General features: G+C 46.0%; 1 protein-coding gene across 1 annotated transcript in view; it reads left to right on the plus strand.

Moving 5' to 3' along the window:
• The window catches only part of LOC139048051 (sulfotransferase 1C2-like), a 212818-nt gene that overhangs the window by 172135 nt on the left and 15628 nt on the right, over nt 1–25055 (plus strand). Inside the window, exon 3 of the mRNA XM_070522432.1 lies at nt 19207–19341. Within this exon, the coding sequence (XP_070378533.1) occupies nt 19207–19341 (135 nt within the window). The remainder of the gene's footprint in view (nt 1–19206; nt 19342–25055) is intronic.

Raw genomic sequence — 25055 nt, forward strand, 5'->3', positions numbered from 1 at the left:
GGTAGATGCGGGGAGAGGCTGACCGTCCTCCACGTCCTCCTGGAGTGTCGGGAAGCCGAATATGAAAGAAAGGAACATTTTCCATTAGCATACCGGCAGCGCATCCCCCTTCATCCTGTTATGTTACTCGGCCCAGAACCCTTATTTGACACCAACGCAGTTCCAAGTTTTCTGAAAGATGTTATGTTGTCTTGCATGTTTTTAGCCCTACATGTTCGTAGCGGGTCCTCTCAGAGGATGCCGCTGCGATAGCTCTTTAGTATAGCACGTGCCTCTAGGCCCTTGTGTTTCAAGGGCTCTGGCGAGGCAGCAGTGCTCCAAGTAATTTTACCATTCTATATATTTTTATTTTGCATCATTCAACGATGGATTTTAGTGTTCACAGTATTCGTCATTAGTCATCGCCAGAATTTTATAGTACATAGATTTTACGCACTTTACAGCGACTATTTTTAGGCCACCTTACAGCCAAGTCACATCTTCCATAATACATCGTTAACATTACCACTTGTCATGGCGCTCTTTGGCCAAACCTGGCCCTTGCGCCAGAAAACAACACACATCATCATCATTGACACCAACGCAGTACTAAGTTTTCTGAAAGATGTTGTCTTGCATGTATTTAGCCCCGCATGTTCGTAGCGGGTCCTCTCCTCAGAGGATGCCGCTGCGATAGCTCTTTAGTATAGCACATGCCTCTAGGCCCTTGTGTTTCAAGGGCTCTGGCGAGGCAGCAGTGCTCCAAGTAATTTTACCATCCTATATATTTTTATTCTGCATCATTCTTCTACGATGGATTTTAATGTTCATAGTATTCGTCATTAGTCATTGCCATAATTTTATAGTACATAGATTTTACGCGCTTTACAGCGACTATTTTTAGGCCACCTTACAACCAAGTCACATCTTCCACAAAACATCGTTAACACTACCACTTGTCATGGCGCTCTTTGGCCAAACCTGGCCCTTGCGCCACAAAACACCACACATCATCATCATCACACATACGGCACCCACTCTCATCTCTTGACTGGGGGTGATCCTCCAACTTGTGTTAAGTGCGGCAATAGTCTCGGAGTCCTCCATGTTCTTATTCATGATGATGATTTGGGATTTTTATGGCGCAGCAGCCGTGCAGACTATAATGCGCCAAACACATGTTTTTCGGATTAGCCTATTTCTTGAAATGCTGTAAAATTGTGTAAATGGCAAAGTAAAAATATAAAACCTTAAATTTGCTATAGTTCTTGTAGAATTCCCGTGGCTTTTAAAAAGTTAAAAGTATCTTCATATGGCATGAGTGGTTCATCACTCAATAAAAGCATGGGATGGATAGGGATTCTTTTCTCGTAAAAGATCTTAAAATATATTTGCCTCCATTTTTCTAAGCCAGGACACGTTATTAAAAAGTGTAGCACGGTTAAAATTTCACCGCAATGTTGGCATGTTGGTTGTTGTTTGCTATTGATTAAGTAACTATGTGTCAGCCTTGTGTGACCAATTCTCAAGCGACATAATATTACCTCATAAAATCTTTGTCTGTGGCGACAACTGCGCCATTCTCGTAAAATAGGTTTAATGCAGTGAAGCTTGTTAAGTTTTTCTTGATCCCACACTTTCTGCCATTGTTTCTCAACTGCTATTCTTAAAGTGGCTTTATAATCTTGCCAAGGTATGCCAACATCATGTAGCTCCAAATCTTTGGTACGGGCTGCCATAAAATCTGCTCTTTCATTGCCGGGAATTCCTACATGACTAGGAATCCAGCAGAAAGTGACATTTAAAGCTCTCATGTGGCATTTTGTGTATTGATTTTGTATTTTCTTCAGCAGATTATTTCTACATGGTAACCTAGATGCGAGAGCTTGAAGAGAGCTCAAGGAGTCGCTAAATATAACAGATTGATTATTTCCTCTTTTCAGGATGTCTTCAAGAGCTAACGAAATGGCATGAAGTTCTGCAGTAAAGACAGTAGCCTGATTTGGAAGTCTGATTTGTTTTTCAAATTGATTTGATCTCACTGCAGCGCCTACATTGCCATTGCTTTTTGATCCATCTGTAAAGTATTTCATGCAAAAATTATACTCTGATTCGATTTCTAAATATTCGCTTAGTAACGCCTCTCTTGGTGAAAATTGTTTTGTGTTTTTTGTTAACCGAAAGTCGCATTTCGCATGTCTCATCTCCCAAGGAGCAAAAGAAGGTTCATCTTGCAAGAATTTATTTCTTACGTTGTAACATAGGTCCGCATTCAGCTTTTGGTCCCCGCAGGGGCGTCTGCGTCAGCAGGCGTTTGGTGTGTGGCGACACCACGGACCCGAGCACACGAGGGTTGGACCCTCCCGCGTGTAGCCGTGCGCGGCTTAGCCGTGTCTGGGGAAAAGGGGATCCTGGGGGTTGAGCCGATGCTGGGTGTTTGGACCTTTAAGGCCCCCCGGCGGAGGCAACACACCCCTTTGGCCTCTGCTTCACATAGACGGCACCCCCGGACTGACCCACCCGGGGGAAATCGGCAGTCGCCTCTTCCTATCTCTTCCTCTCGAATCTTCGTCTTTATCTCTTACTTTTCTATCTCTCCTGTCTTCTCTTCACTTCTTATTACTTCGTTATTTTCCTGGCGGCAAGGGTTAACCTTGTGTAATATATCCAGTCTTGGGTATTTATATTAGGTTATAGTGGGATTGTACCGCTGGCGTACGCAAAATAGAATGTTTCTAATCCTGTGGCGTCCCCAGGTTGGGCTCCGAGGTGGGCGGCGGGCATTCCTGCCGAATACAGCAATTCTATATATGGCTTCAAATTTCCCCCCACTCCTTGATCGCTCCCTGAAGAGGGGGCGCACCGATGAAACTTTCAACTTCCTCTTGAAACCGAAAGAAATTTTCCCCAAATACCATGTAATACATAGCCAGCATGAAACCAAAACAGTTCGCACAATATCCCCATTTGTGGTCGCAAAATGTCTGACTGAAGCAATCGGCTCTGGTTACAAAGTAACTAAGATGGGAAGCGGCGACCTTCTTCTGGAAGTGCGTGACAAGCTCCAATACAGCAAACTGACCAAACTTGTTGCGTTCGGTGACATTCCAGTCTCTGTGGGCCCCCACCGGTCAATGAACACTGTACGTGGTGTCATTTCTGATGACGACCTCCTTGAACTTAGTGAGAGCGAACTGTTGGAAGGATGGCAAGAACAAAACGTAGTAAAGGTGCAACGAATTAAGTTAAGGCGTGACGACAAGGAAATTCCAACAAAACATCTAATAATAACATTTGGAACAAGTGAACTACCTGATTCATTAGAGACGGGATATTGCAAACTACGCGTACGACCGTACATCCCCAATCCGCGCCGATGCTTCAAATGTCAGCGTTTTGGGCATGGGTCTCAGAGCTGCCGAGGGCGTGCTACTTGTGCAAAATGTGCATCTAAAGACCACACATCGGACACCTGTTCTTCTACAACCCACTGCGCTAACTGTGACGGAGACCACCCCGCCTATTCGCGATCGTGCCCGTCATGGAAAAAAGAAAAACAAATAATCGAACTGAAGGTCAGACTAAACATTTCTTTTCCGGAAGCGCGCAAGCGTTTTTCTGTACATAACCAACCGAATCCGTCCTACAGTGATGTGACGCGCCGGGGGGCAGCGCCACATCCTCTGGCGGCCGCGCAAGTCACACGGAGTGTGACGGCGGTTACGCCATCAGCCCCCCTGGCGGAAGCAGCCACTGCTCCTCCGCCCCCTACCACGAAGGGCCAGCAGACTTCCGAGCCTGCCGGTCCTAGGGCCACTGCTCGTGCGGACAGGCCCGAAAAACCCCCACGCGTGCCCGCTGAGCGGGCGTCATCCAGCGCCTCTGACGAGGCGATGGATGTAACGAAAACTTCTCCGGCGTCTCACACGCCGAAGGAACGGCGTTGCTCCCTGGAGCGCGCCAAGAAAAAAGAAATACCCCGCGTCAAGGGGCCTGGAAAGGTCCCTTGAGCCAACCTAATCCATATCTCTTTACACACACCATAAAACACTTCCAATATGGCCACACAGGTAATGCATTGGAATGTTAGAGGTCTAATACATAATCTTGATGACATTAAGGAACTCCTTCGCAAGTTTAATCCAAGGGTGCTGTGTGTGCAAGAGACACACCTCAATCTTTCACATACTAACTTTCTCAAACAGTACGCCATTTACCGCAAAGATCGCAGTGACGCCTACGCCTCGTCAGGCGGTGTTGCTATTATAGTTGATAAGGGTATCGCCTGTAAGCATTTACATCTGCAAACGCCCCTTGAGGCAGTGGCAATCAGAGCCGTGCTATTTGATAAGCTAGTTACTGTTTGCTCTCTCTACATTCCTCCGAGCCATCAACTTTCCAGAACAGAATTCGAGAGCTTTATTGCAGAACTCCCTGAACCTTACATTCTAGTAGGCGATTTAAATGCACATAACACCCTCTGGGGAGGTTCATGTTGTGATACGAGAGGGCGCTTATTAGAAAACTTCCTTTTATCTTCCAATGCATGCATACTAAACAAGAAAGAACCCACATTCTACAGCGTGGCCAACAAAACGTTCTCATCCATTGACTTAAGCATAACATCAAGTACATTAGTGCCCTACCTGGAGTGGAACGTGATCAAAAATCCATATGGGAGTGACCATTTCCCAATTCTTTTAAAATTAACAAAAAGCGATAAGTTTTCTCCACATCTGCCCCGTTGGAAGGTCGACTGTGCTGACTGGAAACGATACAGAGAGCTGACACATTTGACCTTGGATGACATCTGTACTCTCTCAATCGATGATAGAGTGTCATATTTGACGGCGTTTATAACAGAAGCTGCATCAATATGTATCCCTCAAACGAATGGATCACCCTCTAAACGACGCATTCCTTGGTGGAATGAGCAGTGTAGGGAAGCCCGCAAAATTCAAAATAAGGCTTGGGGTCGCCTTCGCGACTGCCCAACTACCGAGAACTTGATCAGCTTCAAGAAAATAAAATCAGAAGGTAGAAGGACGCGCCGCCTTGCCAAAAGGGAAAGCTGGCAGAAATACATCTCTAGTATTAATTCATATACAGACGAAAGAAAAGCTTGGAACAGAGTAAACAAAATAAAAGGCCGCGATACTCATCCCCTACCATTAGTAAACACGCAAACAGATACTCTTCAGGACCAGGCTGACTGTCTAGGAGCACATTTCGAACACATTTCCAGTACATCTCATTACACAGATACATTCCTAAAATTACGGCGACAAGCAGAACAGATGACACTGGGTGGGAAAGGCACTTCCAATGAAGTATACAATCGTCCATTTGGAATGGCTGAGTTCCAAGCCTCACTGAACTGTTGCAACAAGTCCGCTCCAGGAAGTGACAGAATAATGTATGAGATGATTAGACACTTACACCCTGAAACCCAAAAAACACTGCTGTCACTCTTCAATTCCATGTTCTCTGCCGGATACATTCCTTCTGTCTGGAAAGAAGCAATCGTAATCCCTATTCTCAAAGAGGGCAAGGACCCTTCCTCACCCAACAGTTATAGACCTATAGCTCTCACTAGTTGTCTATGCAAATTATTTGAAAAGATGATTAACCGTCGCCTCATCCATTTTCTTGAAAGCAACAAAATACTCGATCCCTTACAGTGCGGTTTTAGGGAGCGCAGATCCACAACAGATCACCTTGTCCGCATCGAGACAAATATCCGTGATGCCTTTGTCCGCAAACAGTTCTTCCTGTCAGTATTTTTAGATATGGAAAAGGCATACGACACAACCTGGCGCTATGGAATCCTCCGTGACCTGTCTGAAATGGGAGTTCGAGGCAACTTGCTGAACGTGATTCAGAGTTACCTCTCCAATCGGACGTTCCGTGTTAGAGTTGGTAACGTTCTGTCTCGTCCATTTACGCAAGAGGCCGGTGTTCCACAAGGTGGTGTGCTGAGCTGCACTCTTTTTATTGTCAAAATGAATTCGATCCAGACTGCCATACCACATACAATGTTTTATTCCGTATATGTGGATGACATCCAGATAGGCTTCAAATCATGCAACCTAAGTATCTGCGAGCGACAAGTACAGCTTTGCATAAATAAATTATCTAAGTGGGCGGACCAAAACGGTTTCAAACTAAACCCACACAAAAGTACATGCGTCCTATTTTCTAACAAGAGAGGCATAATGGCGGACCCCGCAATAGATTTAAATGGAGAACGGCTATCTGTGAGCCATGAACACAAATTTCTCGGAATCCTTTTAGATAGTAAGCTGACTTTTGTACCACACTTGAAGTACCTGAAATCAAAGTGCCTCAAGTCTATGAACTTGCTGAAGCTCTTGTCACGTACATCTTGGGGAAGCGACAGGCGGTGCCTCTTAAAGCTCTACAAAAGTCTAATATTAACTCGCCTTGACTACGGAGCAATAGTCTACAATTCTGCCGGACCTAGTGCTCTGAAAATGCTTGATCCCATTCACCACTTAGGTATCCGCCTTGCTACAGGCGCCTTTAGGACTAGCCCTGTGCAAAGCCTCTACGTCGAGTCAAACGAATGGTCGTTGCACTACCAAAGGACATATTTAACTTTCTCCTACGCCCTTAAAGTTAGGTCAGATGTTAAACATCCTTGTCATTTCACTATATGTGACTTGTCCACTGCTAGGCTGTTTCGTAACCGCCCAGCCAGTAGGCCTCCTCTGTCCCTCCGGTTGGAAGCACTATCAGAAAAAACGGGGGTCCCTCTTTTACACAATGACTTAATGGCTCCTACACGGCTTCCACCGCCTTGGGAGTGGCAGACTATCCAATGCGACATCTCTTTCTTAGAAATATCGAAACGAGCCCCGGAGGCACACATATATTCGCATTTTATAGAACTCAAGGAAAAGTACTCATGTGATGAATTTTACACAGATGCTTCGAAGTCTCCAACTGGTGTTGCTTACGCAGCTCTGGGACCCTCACTTTCAACATCTGGACCACTAAACCCACACACCAGTATCTTTACAGCAGAAGCATACGCCATACTTAAGGCTATTCAACACATACGGCTAAAAAATATCGCCAAGGCTATTGTCTTCACAGACTCATTAAGTGTAGTGAGAGCCCTAATTAGCTTACAAAAGCATAAGAACTCGGTTTTTAATGAGCTGTATAGCTTGTTATGTTCCGCATATATGTGCAATCAATCGATTATAATATGCTGGGTACCTGGTCACAAAGGTATAAAAGGCAACGAAGCTGCTGACGAAAGTGCTAGGTCAGTAATTTTTAGCGATGCAGATTCAAATATCCCCATCCCTGCTACAGACCTAAAACCCTTTCTACGCAGTAAATTGAGGAATCACTGGCAGGGCGAATGGGATACACAAAAAATGAACAAGCTTCATATAATAAAGCCAAAACTGGGGAACTGGATAAATGGGAAAATAGCAAGGTACAAGGAAGTACTTCTCTGCCGATTAAGGATAGGCCACACATACGGCACCCACTCTCATCTCTTGACTGGGGGCGATCCTCCAACTTGTGCTAAGTGCGGCTATAATCTCACTGTCCTCCATGCTCTTATTGAGTGCCCTGCAATAGAAACAGAGAGGAAAAAGTATTTCCCTGCTGCATATCGCGAGAATTTACCCCTTCACCCTGCATTTTTTCTTAGCGATGAACCTCTTTTTAACCTGCAAACAGTCTTAGAGTTTTTAGCCGAAACGGACACACTGAAAATCATCTGGCCAGGTAACTTTTAAGCACACGACTAACAGCCCTGCATTCAAGGGCTCTCTTGAAACTCTCTTGTGAGTGTTAAGTTTTATTGCATCATGTTTTAACGAAAGTCCATTGCCATAGCCCATATCACACCCTAGTCATCATCATTATTTTAGCACCTATGTATTCTACTCCACTTACCGCGGAAGTTTTAGGCCATTTTACAGCCATATCTCACCTACCATGATGAGTTCATTAGGCACGTCACCCACAACACATCGTCAACATTACCACCTGTCATGGCGCTCTTTGGCCAAACCTGGCCCTTGCGCCATTAAACACCACTCATCATCATCATCATCATTCAGCTTTTGGTACCTAATAAAGAAGGAAGGAATGATTGCTGGTTTGTTGCTAAAATGCATTTCAAAGCGCGGCCTTGTAAATAGTACTCTACAAGGATGCGTTGAACAGGACAGTACTCTCATTATGTACATGTTTCCAAGAAATAGTCTTCTGTGTTCCAAAGACAACTGGTTGGTTTCTGCATACAAGCTTTGTATAGGAGACGTACGAAACGCACCGGAACACAGACGTAGTCCAAGATGATGCACGGGATCAAGAACCTCTAATGCGGACTTTCGAGCGGAGCCGTACACAGAACATCCATAGTCTAATTGTGACCGGACAACTGCATTGTATATGCGAAGCAGACATATTCTATCTGAACCCCATGGTCGATGGGATAGGAGCTTTATTAAATTTATAGATTTGAGAGATTTCTGTTTTGCATAAGCGATGTGCGCTTTGAAGGTGAGTTTCTTGTCAAAGATTATACCAAGAAATTTGTATTCATTCTTTACTGTGATTTGCTGTTCTTTAATATGTAATGTTGGGTCCGGTGTGAGCCTTCGGTGTTGACTGAAAGGCACGCATATTGTTTTTTCTGCGCAAAATTTAAAACCATTTTCGTTTGCCCATCGCACTATAGAGTTTACACCTAACTGCAGTTGGCGTTCGCAAGTAGCCATATTACAAGAGGAGAAACAAAGTTGAATGTCATCGACATACAAAGAATACATTAGAGAAGAAGGAATAACTGTACTTATCGAATTGAGCTTCACTAAAAATAGTGTAACGCTCAATACTCCACCTTGCGGCACTCCATTCTTCTGTATAAAACAGTTTGAGAAAGTTGGGCCAAACATCACCTGAAAAGTTCTGTCCTCCAGATAGCTTTTGATTATACCAAGCATGTGCCCTTTTATTCCGTATCTGTTCAAGTCAATTAAAATCCCATGTCTCCACGTCGTGTCATATGCTTTTGATAAGTCAAAGAAAACGGAGACGCAATGTTGCCTTTGGACGAAAGATTCGCGAATTTTTGTTTCTAACCGGACTAATTGGTCGATTGCACTGCGGTTGACTCTAAAGCCGCACTGGTACTGATCAAGTAACCCGTTACTTTCCAAAACGTGCACAAGCCGCCTGTTAACCATTCTTTCGAAAGTTTTTCCTAAACAACTGGTTAAGGCAATGGGGCGATAACTGTTAGGGTCAGAGCGTGGTTTTCCAGGTTTTAGAAGTGGTAGAACAAACGCCTTCTTCCATGCTTTTGGAAAATAGCCTTCCGCCCACAACCTGTTGAAAAGGTGAAGGATCGTGTCGTACGTGTTCATGTGTAGGTGTCGCAGCATTTCGTAGTGTATGTTGTCCGGACCTGCTGAATGGCTCTTCCCTAAATATATCGCATCGAAGAGTTCAGTTTTTGTGAAAGGACAGTTATATGGCTCAGTACTATTCAGTAATACCCGAAGATCTTTTCTGCAGTGGCCTTTATCTTAAGAAACTCGGGCGTGTAGTGAGCGTCACTCGAAATTTCAGCAAAGTGCTCGCCAAGTACATTTGCTTGACCTTGAAGATCCGTTTCCTCGTCAAATATAGGGAGCGTGTATTCTGTATGAATACCGTCAATTTTTCTCACTTTCTCCCAGACTAATTTACTTGTTGTGCGACTGTTTATAGAGCTCACATATTTCACCCATGATGTTCTTTTTGCTATCCGTCTTTCCCTTCTAGCCTCACTGCGCTTTTGTTTAAAAAACAATAAATTTTCGAAAGTTGGGTACCTGTTTAGCCGAGACCATGCACAGTTTTGTTTCCTACGGGCTTTATCACACGCATCATTCCACCACGGTTTTGGTCTACGTGGAAGCTTCCTTTGTGAGAGTGGTATGGAGTTTTCAGCTGCATCTAAAATTTGTTTGGTTATCGCATCACATAAGTCGTCAATATTGAGTGCGATGACATCATCAATCCTTATTTCGGAGCTTTCCAAAAAAAGAGACCAGTCTGCTTTACCCAGCTTCCATCTCTGTCTTCGTGCTGGCATTGTTGGAGGCGCGTCGATCGGCTTGAATATAATAGGGTAGTGGTCGCTGCCACGTGGGTTCTCCCTCACGTCCCAAGTAAAAAACCCGGCAAGTGACGGCGTGCCACAGGAGAGGTCAATGCTTGAAGTAGATTGTGATTGAGCAATAAAATATGTTGGCTTTCCATCATTAAAAAGGTACAAATTGCAGTTGTCTAAAAATTCTTCTACCATTTTGCCCCTTGCGTCAGTGTGGCTACTGCCCCAGATGTTATTATGAGCATTAAAATCACCCAATAACAGGAAAGGTTCTGGAAGTTCGTCCACAAGATTTTCTAGTTCTTTTCTTGTGATATTCTTACCTGGTGGTAAGTACAGGGAGCATACTGTTATTGTTTTTTTCTATCTGAACCTTTACTGCAACAGCTTCTAGGTTGGTGTTAAGCTTCACTTCACGTACTGGGACTCCTTGAGCAACCACTATAGCGACTCCTCCGGATGCGACTGAAGACTGTTCCCTATCTTTTCGAAAGATGCCATATCGACGCAGAGGTTGTTTATGGCAACCTTTCAAATGAGTTTCTTGCAAACACATAAGAGAAGCCTCAGCGTCCTCGAAAAGATCGTAAATGTCATCTATATTAGTTCTTAGACCACGGCAGTTCCACTGCACAATAGTAGCCATATTTGATGATGTGGACTATGAAGTACTTCACGAAGAGATTCTATGTAAAAGATCACAAAGATGACATATGTAAATGAGCAAGAAACTTGCTAAAATGCTTTTTTGGGTCACGTCTCCTTGGCAGGGGGAATGACCGGAAGTCTACCCCCTTTGTGTTTTCCAGGGGGAATCCCCGACTTATTGGTTTGCCTACCAGATGTAGGCTCTTTTGTTTGATTCGTGTCCGGCGGACACACTTCCATCATATCATCGCCCTTTGGGCGTTCATCGTTGATGGTGCTTGATGAAGGTGCCGACTTCTTGGAAAGAAAGCGCTCCTTCGGCACCAATGGTGTGACCTTCGTGGCCTCTACCGCGTGTTGACTGACGTCAGCCCCAGCAGAAGCCTCTGGGCCTCTTGGAAGAGGTTTGCTACGAGTGTCTGTATTTTCACTGGGTGGGGAGGGCCGGTGTGCTGACACTTTGTCCTGCAGCTCCACTTGTGTTCCAACTGACACCATCGGCGGCGCACGCCCTCTATGCACAGCCTGCGCGTAAGTACCTCTATCGGCAAACGCGACTCTCTTTTTGGCTTCAATGTATGATATGTTCTCCCGTACGTTCAATGCAATCACTTTTTCTTTTTTCCACTCGGGACAAGATCTGGAAAACGCCGCGTGCTGACCCGCGCAGTTTGCACAGTACAGCTCGCTTGTGCACGTTTCATCACCATGGTCTGGTTGACCGCATTTAGCGCTGGTTGCCCTTCCGCGACATGACTGGGATCCGTAGCCATATTTCTGACACCGAAAGCACCGGCGGGGATTGGGCAAATATGGTCTTATTCTAAGGTACAGGTAAGCGGCCTTAACGGCACTTGGAAGCGTTAAGGAGTTAAAGGTCAGCACAATGTGTTTGGTCGGAGTTTCAATGTTATTTTTCCTAAATTTAATTCGTCTTGCACATTGAACACCCTGATCTCTCAAGGCTTCTTCGATTTCCTCGTCTGTGCACTTTAGGAGTTCTGTATCTGAAATCACACCCTTCGCGTAGTTCAGTGTACGATGTGGTGAAACAGACACACTGTTCTCACCGATCTTTTCAAGATTCTTAATCTGCCTGCTATGCTCAGCCGTCATAACTTCGAGCAAGAGGTCTCCAGAATTCATTTTCTTTGCTTTGTAGGTATCGCCAATACACTCGTTGAGTGCCTTGGCAATGAGGAAAGGGGACATGTCTTGAATTTTTTGTTCAGTTTCAGACGTGACGACAAAAAATTTTGTAAAGCTATCGCTAGGTTTACTGAAGTTCATTACCGGTCCGGTGCCTTTTCGGCCTCCGATCAGATTTTGCAGAAGAGGGGGTTCTATCCACGTAATTACATATACGTTCGGCAGCTAAGCTGGCCGCCCACCATGGAGCCCAACATGGGAGTGTTTTAAGAACCACTAGCCATACATAACTGCTATAACCATATAACCATGACCAAGGAAGGCCACGCCCAGATGGTTAACCCTTGCCGCCTTGAAATTCGGAAGTGACAAGAAGTGATAAGAAGACAGGAAAGAAGAGACAGCGAGAGGGAAAGTAAAAGATTGAATAGAGGGACAGTAAAAGGCGACTGCCGATTTCCTCCAGGTGGGTCAGTCTGGAGGTGCCGTCTATGTGAAGCAGAGGCCAAAGAGGTGTGTTGCCTCCGCCGGGGGGCCTTAAAGGTCCAGACACCCAGCATCCGCTCAACCTCCAGGATCCCCCTTTCCCCAGACACGGCTAAGCCGCGCACGGCTACACGCGGGAGGATCCAACCCTCGTGTGCTCGGGTACGTGGTGTCGCAACACACCAAACGCCTGCTGACGCAGACGCCCCTGCGGGGATGTTCTTATTCAGTGCCCTGCAATAGAAACAGAGAGGAAAAAGTATTTCCCTGCTGCATATTGCGAGAATTTACCCCTTCACCCTGCATTTTTTTAGCGATGAACCGCTTTTTAACCTGTAATTTTTCTTAGATCTTTAGCGGAAACAGGTACTCGGAAAATCATTGGGACAGGTAATTTTTAGCTCACGACTAGCAGCCCGTCGATTCAAGGGCACTCTTGAGGCTCTAGTGTCACTGTTATGTTTTGTTTTGTTCCATCATATTTTTAACGAAACCCAATTGCCATCGCCCATGTCGCCAACTAGTTAGTGTCATGATTTTAGTATATTTTACGCCATTTACAGCGACAGTTTTTAGGCCTTTTTACAGCCATGCCACATGTACCATGATGAATTCCATGGTGTCCACGCCATTCACAATACATTGTTAAAATTACCATTTGGCATGGCGCTCTTTGGCCATACCTGGCTCTTGCGCCATTAAACACCACATATCACCTCAGGGAAGAGTACTCATTCAGTACAGAAACACACTTTAATGAGTTAAACGAACTCATTCGTTTGTGGAAGTCGTCTTTGTCTAATGAAATCAAATAACCATGTGTAGCAGTCAAAGAATGACATAAGTACAAATGTCCTTAGATACAAATCGCATTTCCCCGCAGGGGCGTCTGCGTTAGCAGGCGTTTGGTGTGTTGCGACACCACGGACCCGAGCACGTGAGGGTTGGACGCTCCCGCGTGTAGCCGTGCGCGGCTTAGCCGTGTCCGGGGAAAGGGGGATCCTGGGAGTTGAGTCAATGCCGGGTGCTTGGACCTTTACGGCCCCCCAGCGGCGGCAACACACTCCTTTGGCCTCTGCTTCACGTAGACGGCACCTCCGGCCTGACCCGACCGGGGGAAATCGGCAGTCGCCTTTTCCTGTCCTCCCCTATATCTTTCACTTTCCTATCTCCTTTCTCACAACTCTCCTGTCTCCTCATCTCTTCTTGCGTTTTCCCTTTTTTCCTTGTTGGCTAGGGTTAACCTTGTGTGGCGAGCTGTCCTGAGTTCAGCCATATTTGGTTATAGTTGCGTTGTACAGCTGGCGTGGGGAGGACTTACCTACAAGTTCCTCTCCCGTCCCCTTGTAGGGCTCCACGGTGGGTGGCTGGCACCGCGGCCGAATAATACATTTTCCCATGGCACCTCTTTCCAAACCAGATCGCCCTCAGAAAAGAGGGCGGACCGATGTCACTGCTGATTTTTTCCAAACAACCAAAGAAATCTTCCCTAAGTATCACGTGATACACAGTGAAAAGCCAGAAAAACCGGCTAGAAAAATATCCCCGTTCACGGTAGCAAGATGTCTGAAAGAAGCCATAGGCACCAACTATAAAGTAACAAAGCTCGCTAGCGGTGACTTACTGCTAGAAATCCAAAGCAAAGCTCAAGTATGCAAACTTGCTAATATCGTGTCGTTTGAAGACATCCCCGTCTTAATTTCAACCCACAGATCGCTGAACACAGTGCGTGGGGTGATTTCTGAAATTGACTTTTTGGATCTCTCCGAAGAAGAAATGCTAAATGGGCTTTCCGAACAAAATGTCAGCAACGTTCAGAGAATTAAAATAAGAAAAGACAACAAAGAGTTACCTACCAAGCATCTAATTTTGACTTTCACTTGCTGCACACTTCCAGAGACAATTGAAGTTGGGTATACGAAAGTTGCAGTTCGCCCATACATACCGAACCCTCGACGTTGCTTCAACTGTCAGAGATTTGGCCATGGCTCCCAGAGTTGCCGTGGTCGCAAAACCTGCGCGAAATGCGCATCCAAAGACCATGCTTCTGAAATATGCGAAGCAGCACCTCGCTGCGCGAACTGTGAAGGAGAGCATGCTGCATACTCCAGATCTTGTCCCTCATGGAAGAGAGAGAAAGAAATCATTACATTGAAAACAATTGAGAACATTTCATTCAAAGAGGCTAGAAACCGCATCCTAGTTAAAAACAAGTTTTCACTGAAGCCGAACATGAACTTCGCCGACGTGGTGCGACAGGGCGATCCACCACACCGGCCTCCGGCACCTGCCCAGACCACACATAGTGAGGCTGGGACGGAGCCATCCTCGCCCCCGGTGGTAGCAGCTCACGCTGCTCCACCAGCCGCAAAGCAGGCTATGCCATCCCTCGAGTTGGCAAGCCTCAAGGCCTCTGCCCACGAGGAGAGGTCTGAAAAAAGTGCCGACGTGCAGTCTGCACGACCCTCCAGCGCCTCTGATGAGGTAATGGAGACAAGCCAAGGTGGTTCCGTGGCGTCAACGTCACAGGGACGGCGGAACTCCTTGGATACTGCGTATAAGGAAAACCCCCGAATCACGGGGCGAAAACCAATTAAACGTATCCCGACCCCACACACATAAATCAATATGGCGTTCCTAATACACTGGAATTGCAGAGGACTCCTAAATAATTTTAGTGATATAAAAGAGATAATAAATTCTTTCTCTCCTGTAGCAATGTGCCTACAGGAAACGAACTTAGGTCCTAAGCATACAAGTGTACTAAAAAAAATACAAAGTCTTTCGCCGTGACCGAGAGCAAGCAAACAGGCTCTCAGGAGGGGTAGCCATCATTGTACAAAGTGGCATTGCAGCTCGTGAAGTCAAAATAAAAACTAAATTTGAAGCTGTGGCAGCCACTTTGCTCTCATACAAAACGATTACGGTGTGCTCTGTGTATTTAGAACCACAGCTGAAAATAACCCTTCATGAGTTAGAGGACCTGTTCCAACAATTACCAGAACCCTATCTGGTAGTTGGGGATTTTAATGCGCATTCCAGTTTTTGGGGAAGCGAGAAAACAGACGTAAGAGGACAATTTATAGAAGATTTTATTTTAAGCAATAATGTTTGTTTGTTGAATTCTGGCAAATTAACATACTGCTCCCCAAGCTCAGGAAGGATGAGCTGTATTGATTTATCTTTTAGTTCACCTTGTATTTTTAACGATTTTAAATGGGACGTCATAGATAACCTGTATGGAAGCGATCATCTGCCAGTCATACTCACTCTTCCATCCTCACCTGCAATCATTCCAAAGAAACCACGACGATGGAAGCTCCAAGCAGCTGACTGGACACTGTTTAGAGAAAAAGCCAATCTAGATGAAGTCTTTTCTGAAGACCTTAGTGTCGATGATCTCTATGAACAACTCACAACCTGTATTTTAGCCGCTGCCCGTTTAGCTATCCCCCAGACTTCAGGAGTGGTGAGACAAAATCACAAGGTGTGGTGGACTCGGGAATGCAAAGAAGCAAAGCGAAAACAAAATAAAGCCTGGGGTGTCCTTCGCCGATATCCCACTCAGGACAACCTCCTAATCTTTAAAAAGGCGCGAGCTAAAGCACGATACGTCCGCCGTAATGCCGAAAAGACGTCATGGCAAGCATGCGTTTCATCAATAAATAGCACAGTCACATAAAAAAAAATGTGGGAGCAGGTACGTAAGCTCCATGGTAGCTACTCCCCATTTACAATTCCTCTCCTGACAACCCCTGGCATCCAAACAAGTATAGAGGAACAGGCCAACATATTAGGAGAACATTTCGCTGCAGTCTCTAGTTCTTCACACTACACTGAGTCATTTTTAAAATATAAGAACGTGGCTGAAAAGCAAAGGCTTCCGATTAGTGGCAGCACAAATGAGCCGTATAATAGCTTAATCACTCATCAAGAAATCACTAGAGTACTGTCTGCCGGGAAACAAACTGCACCAGGGCCCGATGAAATTCATTATGAAATGCTGGCACATCTTTCCGAATCCGCTATAAATGCACTTCTGAATTTTTTTAATAAGATACTGTTACAAGGGAAAATACCGGAGGCCTGGAAAAAGCTATTATTGTACCCTTTTTGAAAACCGGAAAGCCACCGACATCCCCCGGCAGTTATAGGCCAATAGCCCTTACCAGCTGTCTGGCGAAATCTTTCGAGAGCATTCTGAATATTAGATTGATGTTTATTCTAGACTCCCGTGAACTACTCGACATCCATCAATGTGGTTTTAAAAAAACGTGCTCTACAACCGATCACCTCATTCGACTTGAAAACACAATTCGAGAGGCATTCATCCATAGACAACACTGCCTTGCCGTCTTTTTTGATCTAGACAAGGCTTATGATACTACCTGGGGGTATGGCATTCTCCGCGACCTAGCAGATCTGGGCATTCGCGGCAGGATGTTAAACTGCCTGCGTGACTTTTTATCCAACCGTTCCTTCCATGTGCGCCTCGGTTCAACTCTCTCAAGGAGGTTCAGTCAGGAAAATGGGGTACCACAAGGGTGTATCTTAAGCACTACACTCTTTATTGTAAAAATGAATTCCCTAGCACAAATAATTTCGAAATCCATTATGTATTCAGTTTACGTTGATGATCTCCAGATAGCTTGCACATCATCAAGCGTATCAACATGCGAGAGGCAAGTACAGTTAACAATAAACAAACTAGCAACATGGGCAGATAAAAATGGGTTCCAGTTCTCTCCACAGAAAACAGTGGCCGTTATGTTCTCGCTGAAACGAGGTTTACAGGCTGATCCCACCCTACACCTTAATGAAACCGAACTCCCAGTAAAAAACGAGCACAAATTTCTTGGCATTACATTTGACAAAAAGCTAACATTCCTACCTCACATAAACACGGTGAAAAACAAGGCCTCTAGAGCACTCAACATAATTAAAGTCCTTTCACGGAAACGCTGGGGCTCTGATAGGGCATGCCTTCTACAAATATACCGCTCCGTCATACGCTCCTCCTTAGACTATGGGTGTATAGTGTATGGCTCTGCCAGATCATCATACTTGAAACGATTGGACCCAGTACACAATTTAGGTTTACGCTTGTCAACTGGTGCCTACAGGACGTCGCCCATAACCAGTTTGTATGTAGAAACTAACGAACCCCCACTTGCCGACAGAAGAAGCATGCTGACATGCTCGTATGTTCTAAAAATCCGTTCCTTGCCCAAACATATATGTTACCCAATAGTTAACAAATGCCCATCTAGAATATTATTCACAAACAAACCCCAGGCTATCAGGCCACTCCTTCTCCGTTTTGAAGAGAAATTACAAGAGTTGCATGTAACGGACACACTGCCTGGTATTGCCCAGAAACGCGATCCACTGCCACCATGGTATTGCTTGCCTTCTGTTTGTGACTTCTCGTTAACACGTTTTCAGAAAAAACTAACGCCGCAGGAACATATATTACAAGAATATTTAGCACTAAAAGAAAAATATGTGGAATATACAGCATTTTACACCGATGGTTCCAAAGCTGCACACTACGTGGGTGTGCTGTGATACAAAATAGCTGGGAAGAAATGGTACGGCTGCCGCAATGTGCATCAATTCTCACTGCAGAGAGTCATGCAATTTCCATGGCTGTGGAAAGAATATTACATGAAAACATTGAAAACAGCATCATTTATACAGACTCACTAAGCATACTTACAGCACTTCAGCCTAGGAATGCAGTTCTGCCAGTAATCGGTGACATCCTACACAACATAACAGAAGCCGCGAGGCGGGGACAAAAGATCAAATTTTGTTGGGTGCCGAGCCACGTAGGAATCTGTGGAAATGAGAAAGCAGACGAGAGTGCAGCGAAAGCTCGAAATAAGCAAATCAAAAACATAAGAATTCCTTACAGAGATTGCATGAAATTAGTGTGCCATAAACTGAAAGAAAAATGGCAGTCCGCATGGAACAATCAAACGAACAATAAGCTACGCCTTGTAAAACCCATCATCGAAGAGTGGAAGTCATGTTCACACCAAGAACGTTTTACTGAAGTTGTCTTATGTCGACTCCGCATTGGACACACGCACCTCACCCATAATTACTTGCTGACCAAAAAAGACAAGCCTGTTTGTGACAAATGCGGAGACGAACTTACAGTAACCCACATTTTACTCTCCTGCAGGCAACTTGAGACATTGAGAAAAAAATATTTTACGCTATTTTACAGCGAACGCATTCCTTTTCATCCTTCATTGATTTTAAGCGAAGATGCACTGGTTGGCACAATTCACGTATTTAGCTTTTTAAAAGAAACCGGTTTTCTTGAAAAATTGTAAAGCCTGACCTTGTTCACTTTCACATCCAGTGACACACCTCGTCCACCTTCTCATGCCTGAGAAGAACGCTGAGGTGTTTATTTAATTTGTTGAAATCCTCGGGGTCCTCTATCAGAAAAGGACCTTTTGAGGTTACCCAGCTTTTCCCTACATTATACCTTGCTGTTGGCGCATGATGGCCTTAGTTGCTTATGCGCCATTAAACTCAACATCAACATCAACAAATCGCATTTAATCCTCCAGTGTGGAAGTCGCTTTTGCGCTATCGAACCCTATTTCACTAAAATTAAGATCAGTTGTGGCTGAGGTGCCAGGCCAACAATAAATGTGTGGATTGGATTGTCACACCAACCGGAGGGTGAGAAGCAGAGGGGGAATGCGAGAGGGAAGTCGACAACGCCAGTCGCCTGAAATATTGCGACAAAGAGCAGCTGCTCTTTTTCCTCGCAGCATCGGCAACTCCTCGCGTTTACAACCTGCAGCTATTTGAGCCAGCGCTAGTATCAGGAAGACTGCTCGACCTGTTTCGTCGTCGCGGACGGTCCTGCAGCACCGCGACGGAGCCCGTCGCCATCACTCGACAAGGTAAGCTGAAAGAATAACCAATAGGCGAGCGCAACGGGCAATCCAGTGATAAAACTTGCTCGTCTATTGACCGGCGCAAACGGACGGAAGAAGCGTCAGTAGATCGCTCGGTTTCTAGTCGCGCCCAAGAGAATATGGCAAGGTGCGCATCACGTTAAGCAAAGTCAACGGAGGTAGGCGTCAAGCAAAAACTTTACCTCGCGCCGAAATCTGATTTCCCTACTTATATATACGTACTTTGGTGCGATTTACATATCTCTAATTTAGGAAGCATCAATGAAAATTAAACATACCTGTATGCGAAACGCTGTAATGGTCTCTAGCGATAACCGCTGAGCCGATGCCAACTTAATGTGTCGCATTTAGAGGAAAAAAAAAGATTTAATTCTACCGACTGTCGGAAACGATATCCCGAGTTTGGATTTCGATTTTATACAAAAATTGCTGAAAACTCGGAAGGTAGGAAAGAAAGCAGGAGGTGAAATGGAGAGCCGACAACCAGATTACGTCTCTGGTTGGCTACTCTGCGCAGGGGGATGGGGTAAGGGAAGAAAAATAACAAAACAAGAGACGATTAGAAAATTCACCAGGTGAAAAAACAACACGGAAGCACTGATTTTACAAATCAGTAACGGGGCACCAAAAATACATATCGTACTTTTATAAACGGCATCTGTTAAAGCATCTGAAGCTAACGAAATCTATACGTAAACTTACAGCTTCTGTGGAATTGTCACATATTGATGGTTTAGCAGAAGTCCTACTAACAAACTATTGGCGTATTTCAAAGCGATCACAATACATCACTTTCGTATGCTTTTAGTGTGATCGTACGAGCATTGCAGATGATCTTTATATGTGCTTTTATTGCTCAAACACAAGACTGCAAACTTCATGCTTCAGTTTTCTTAACTTAGTTCACGGGTTATTGTTAGAATAGAAAATTTTACTCCTTTCTCTTTATCACGATGACAAATGCTGGGTGTCACTTTCTTGCTTCTCCGACAAGGTAAAGTAATGCAATACTTACTAGTGGAAAGTGCATGGAATCACGTAACACTAGAGAAGAAAAACACACCGAGCGCACTTGTCTGTGCTATAAATACAAGAAAACACGAGAGATAAAACAAAGATTGCCTAGTGTTACCAAGCCGAGCCTTCTCAGACGAGCCTTCAGCCGTGCGCGACGCACCAGAAAAAAAAAAAAGAAACGCGGGAACAGAACCATATGAGCTCATGTTGTGTTTCTTTGTAACTCGGGCGGAAGTGGCTTAGCGGCTATTGTGTTGCGCTGCTAAGCGCGAGGTCGCTGGATCATATCCCGGCCGCGGCTCCCGCAGGGGCTTCTGCGTCAGCAGGCGTTTGGTGTGCTGCGACTCCGCGTACTCGAGCACACGAGGGTTGGACCCTCTCCCGTCGAAGCGTGCGCGGCATAGCTGTGTTCGGGAAAGAGGGTATCCTGGGGCTGACCTGATACTGAGTGTCTGGACCTTTAAGGCCCCCGACAGAGGTAACACACCCCTTTAGCCTCAGCTTCGCGTAGACTACACCTACGGACTGACCTATCCGGGGGAAATCGGCAGTTGCCTTTTCCTATACCCCTCTCCAGGCACGTACCCAGGGGGTGGCGGGGGGGCCCGCCCCCCCCCCCCCGAAATCAAGTGGCATACCCCCCCCCCACCCACGCCACCACTCCTCCCACATTCCTAAAGCGCCACGAGATCAATCTTGAGACTTGACAGCTGTTCATCGGTCAGCATTATGCTGCCTTTTTCACTCCTTTTAGACGGCGGTAGTTATTGGCACCTCTTGTAATGTGAAGGACAGGTTTCTCATAGATTCCGCACCCGTGCGATTAACTCGAGATGCGCCCCGCAGGGGCGTCTGCGTCAGCAGGCGTTTGGTGCGTTGCGACACCACGTACCCGAGCACACGAGGGTTGGATCCTCCCGCGTGTAGCCGTGCGCGGCTTAGCCGTGTCCGGGGAAAAGGGGATCCTGGGGGTTGAGCCAATGCCGGGTGTTTGGACCTTTACGGCCCCTCGGCGGCGGCAACACACCCCTTTGGCCTCGGCTTCACGTAGACGGCACCCCCGGACTGACCCACCCGGGGGAAATCGGTAGTTGCCTTTTCCTGTCTTTCTCTACCTACAACCTTCGTCTTTTCCTTACTTTCCACCTTTCCTGTCTCCTTCTCATTTCTTTATTACTTCCGACCTTCCTGGCAGCAAGGGTTAACCTTGTGTGAGTAGCCAACCTTGGTTATATCATATTAGGTTATAGCGGCAACGTACAGCTGGCGTTTGCAGGCCCTGTTTTTCAGGCCCTGCAGCGTCCCCTTGTTGGACTCCATGGTGGGTGGCTGGCGTTGCTGCAGAAATTTCACATATATTTATGGATAGCTCTTTTCCTCCATTCCGTGATCGCCCTCAGAAAAGAGGGCGCACCGATGAAGTTTTTCAGTTTTTCGGACGCCAAGTCCACAACTTCCCACGTTTCCACGTAGTTCACTCGGAAAAACCCGGCAAACCAGTGCGCACTATTTCACCGTTCCTTGTATCAAAGACTTTGACTGATGTTTTTGGAGCCGGATATAAGGCGACCAGGATGGCAAGCGGTGATCTCCTCCTTGAGCTCCGCGATAAGAAACAATACGAGCAACTGTCTAAGCTTGTGTCATTTGGGGATAACCAACTAACAGTAACCCCGCACCGTACTATGAACACCACCCGGGGCGTTGTCTCGGACGATGATTTGCTGGAGCTCACTGAGGCTGAGCTCTTGGAGGGCTTCAGTGAACAAAATGTTATAGATGTCAAAAGAATTAAGATAAGACGAGATGGAAAAGAAATCCAAACGAAACACTTGATAATCACCTTCGGTTCGAGTGTCCTGCCCGAGTCAATCGAGGCAGGATACATTAAGCTCCGTGTTAGGCCATACGTGCCAAACCCCCTGAGATGTTTCAAATGCCAACGTTTTGGCCACAGCTCGCAGAGCTGCCGAGGCCGCCAAACGTGTGCAAAATGCAGTGCCCATGAACACACGTCTGAAGCTTGCACGAACTCTTTGCATTGTGTAAACTGTGATGGAGAGCACGCCGCGTACTCGCGGTCGTGCCCATCTTGGAAAAAAGAAAAAGAAATTGTCACGATCAAAGTGAAAGAAAATATATCATTCAAGGAGGCACGTAGGCGGGTGGCATACCTGCCTAAGAACACATTTGCCGAAGTGGCGCGTCAGGGGGCAGCGCCACAACGGCCTCCGGCGGCTGTCCGACCCACACTCAGTGAGGCGGCAGTGACGCCATCCGCCCCCTCGGCGGCTGCAGCTAACGCTGCTACGCCAACACAGCAGACGGGGCCATCGATCCCGAAGGTGGGCGCAGCCGAGGCTGCCCCAACCTCCCCGGCCCCATCCAGCGCTGGCAACAGCGGGCGCAGCCAGACCCATCAGGGAGCCCCATCGACCTCCGGTATGGTGGGCGCAAGGATCTTGCCTTCCCAGGCAGGACCCTCACAGAAAGCTCGCTCGCAAGAGCATGTGTCCAGCGCCTCCCAAGAGGCAATGGACACTACAACTGTCCTGACGGCGCGCCAAGCGCCTAAGGAGCGGCGAGGCTCCCTCGAACGCTCCAGAAAGGGCAAAACCCCGATTACAGGGCCTCGAAAGAGCTCTGTAATCTAAGACATCTTTCAGTTTCCGTACACACAGCACCAACTTACTTTAAATATGGATACACAAATCATACAGTGGAACGTCAGAGGTCTTCTTAGGAACCTTGATGATGTGCAAGAGATTATACACAAACACAATCCAAAAGTGCTGTGTCTACAGGAAACACACCTCAAATCACAACACACAAACTTTCTCCGACAGCATGTTACTTTTCGCAAAGATCGCGATGATGCAATCGCATCATCGGGAGGTGTTGCAATTGTAATCCAAAAGAGCATAGCATGTCAACATTTACAGCTACGAACGGCCCTTGAAGCAGTGGCGGTTCGAATTGTTTTGCTAAACAAACTTATCACTATTTGCTCGATTTATATACCTCCACACTACAAACTAAGCAAACATGAATTTCAGTCCTTCATAGATGAATTGCCAGAACCGTACGTTGTACTTGGGGATTTCAATGCGCACAACAGCCTGTGGGGCGACTCTCGTATAGATGCGCGAGGTCGTCTTGTTGAACAGTTCCTCTTCTCTTCTGGTGCATGCCTGCTGAATAAGAAGGCACCCACATATTATTCTCTCGCCAACAGAACATTTTCATCAATTGACCTCAGCCTAGTTTCCCCGTGTATACTGCCTGAACTCGTATGGGAAGTTATGAACAATCCTTACGGAAGCGACCACTTCCCAATCCTGCTTAGAACACCTGAAGTAAAGGAATATCCACCACAGGCTCCTAGGTGGAAAATTGACACTGCCGACTGGGAAAAATTCCGAACTCTATCTTGTATTTCTTGGGATGACATGTCCTCGCTAGGAATTGACGCTGCTGTCGAATATTTTACAGCCTTCGTAATAGATGCCGCATCTAAATGTATATCACAAGTAAATGGCCTGTCGTGCAAACCGCGTGTTCCGTGGTGGAATGACGATTGTAGGATCGCACGTAAAAATCAGAACAAAGCGTGGGGGTTGCTACGCGCCTCCCCCACTGCGGAGAATCTTATTAACTTTAAAAAAGTAAAATCCCAAGGCAGGAGAACCCGCCGACAGGCCAGAAGAGAGAGCTGGCAGAACTTTTTAACAGGTATCAACTCGTATACAGATGAGGCCAAAGTCTGGAACAGGGTTAGTAGAATAAGAGGGCGACAAACATACTCCCTCCCTTTAGTAAACACACAAGGCGAAACCCTGCAAGACCAGGCAGATTCACTAGGGGAGCACTTTGAGCGTGTGTCAAGCTCAATCAATTATTCCCAGTCCTTTCTTAAGCATAAAGAAATAATAGAACGTCAGCCAATCATAAGGAAATCCAGGCAGAATGAACAGTATAACCGGCCTTTCGGTATTGCCGAGTTGAGAGCTGCCTTGAACACATGTAAAAGCACTGCACCGGGACCAGACAGAGTCATGTATGACATGATCAGGCACCTACATACTGACGCACAAGTTACACTTCTTACACTATACAATACTATTTGGGCTTCGGGGTACCTCCCATCCACATGGAAAGAAGCGATTGTGGTTCCTGTCCTAAAGCAGGGAAAAGACCCTTCCTTGGCGGCTAGTTACCGTCCGATAGCTCTAACTAATTGTCTGTGTAAGCTTTTTGAAAAAATGATAAATCGCAGACTTATACATTTCCTTGAGCTCAACAATATACTCGATCCTTATCAGTGTGGATTCCGAGAAGGGCGGTCCACAACCGATCATCTTGTGCGCATGGAAGGAAATATCCGCGATGCCTTTATACATAAACAGTTTTTTCTATCGATATTCCTCGATATGGAGAAGGCATATGACACGGCATGGCGTTACGGGATCTTACGAGACCTGTCGGCAATTGGCATCCGTGGAAATATGCTGAACACAATTGAAAGCTATTTGTCAAATCGTACCTTCCGAGTAAAAGTCGGCAATGAACTCTCACGTCCCTTTACGCAAGAAACTGGTGTACCCCAGGGAGGCGTGCTCAGCTGCACTCTCTTTATCGTAAAGATGAACACGCTACGTGCTTCACTACCACCTGCCATTTTT

The sequence above is a fragment of the Dermacentor albipictus genome, chromosome 7 (assembly GCF_038994185.2).
Source record: "Dermacentor albipictus isolate Rhodes 1998 colony chromosome 7, USDA_Dalb.pri_finalv2, whole genome shotgun sequence".
NCBI lineage: Eukaryota > Metazoa > Arthropoda > Arachnida > Ixodida > Ixodidae > Dermacentor > Dermacentor albipictus.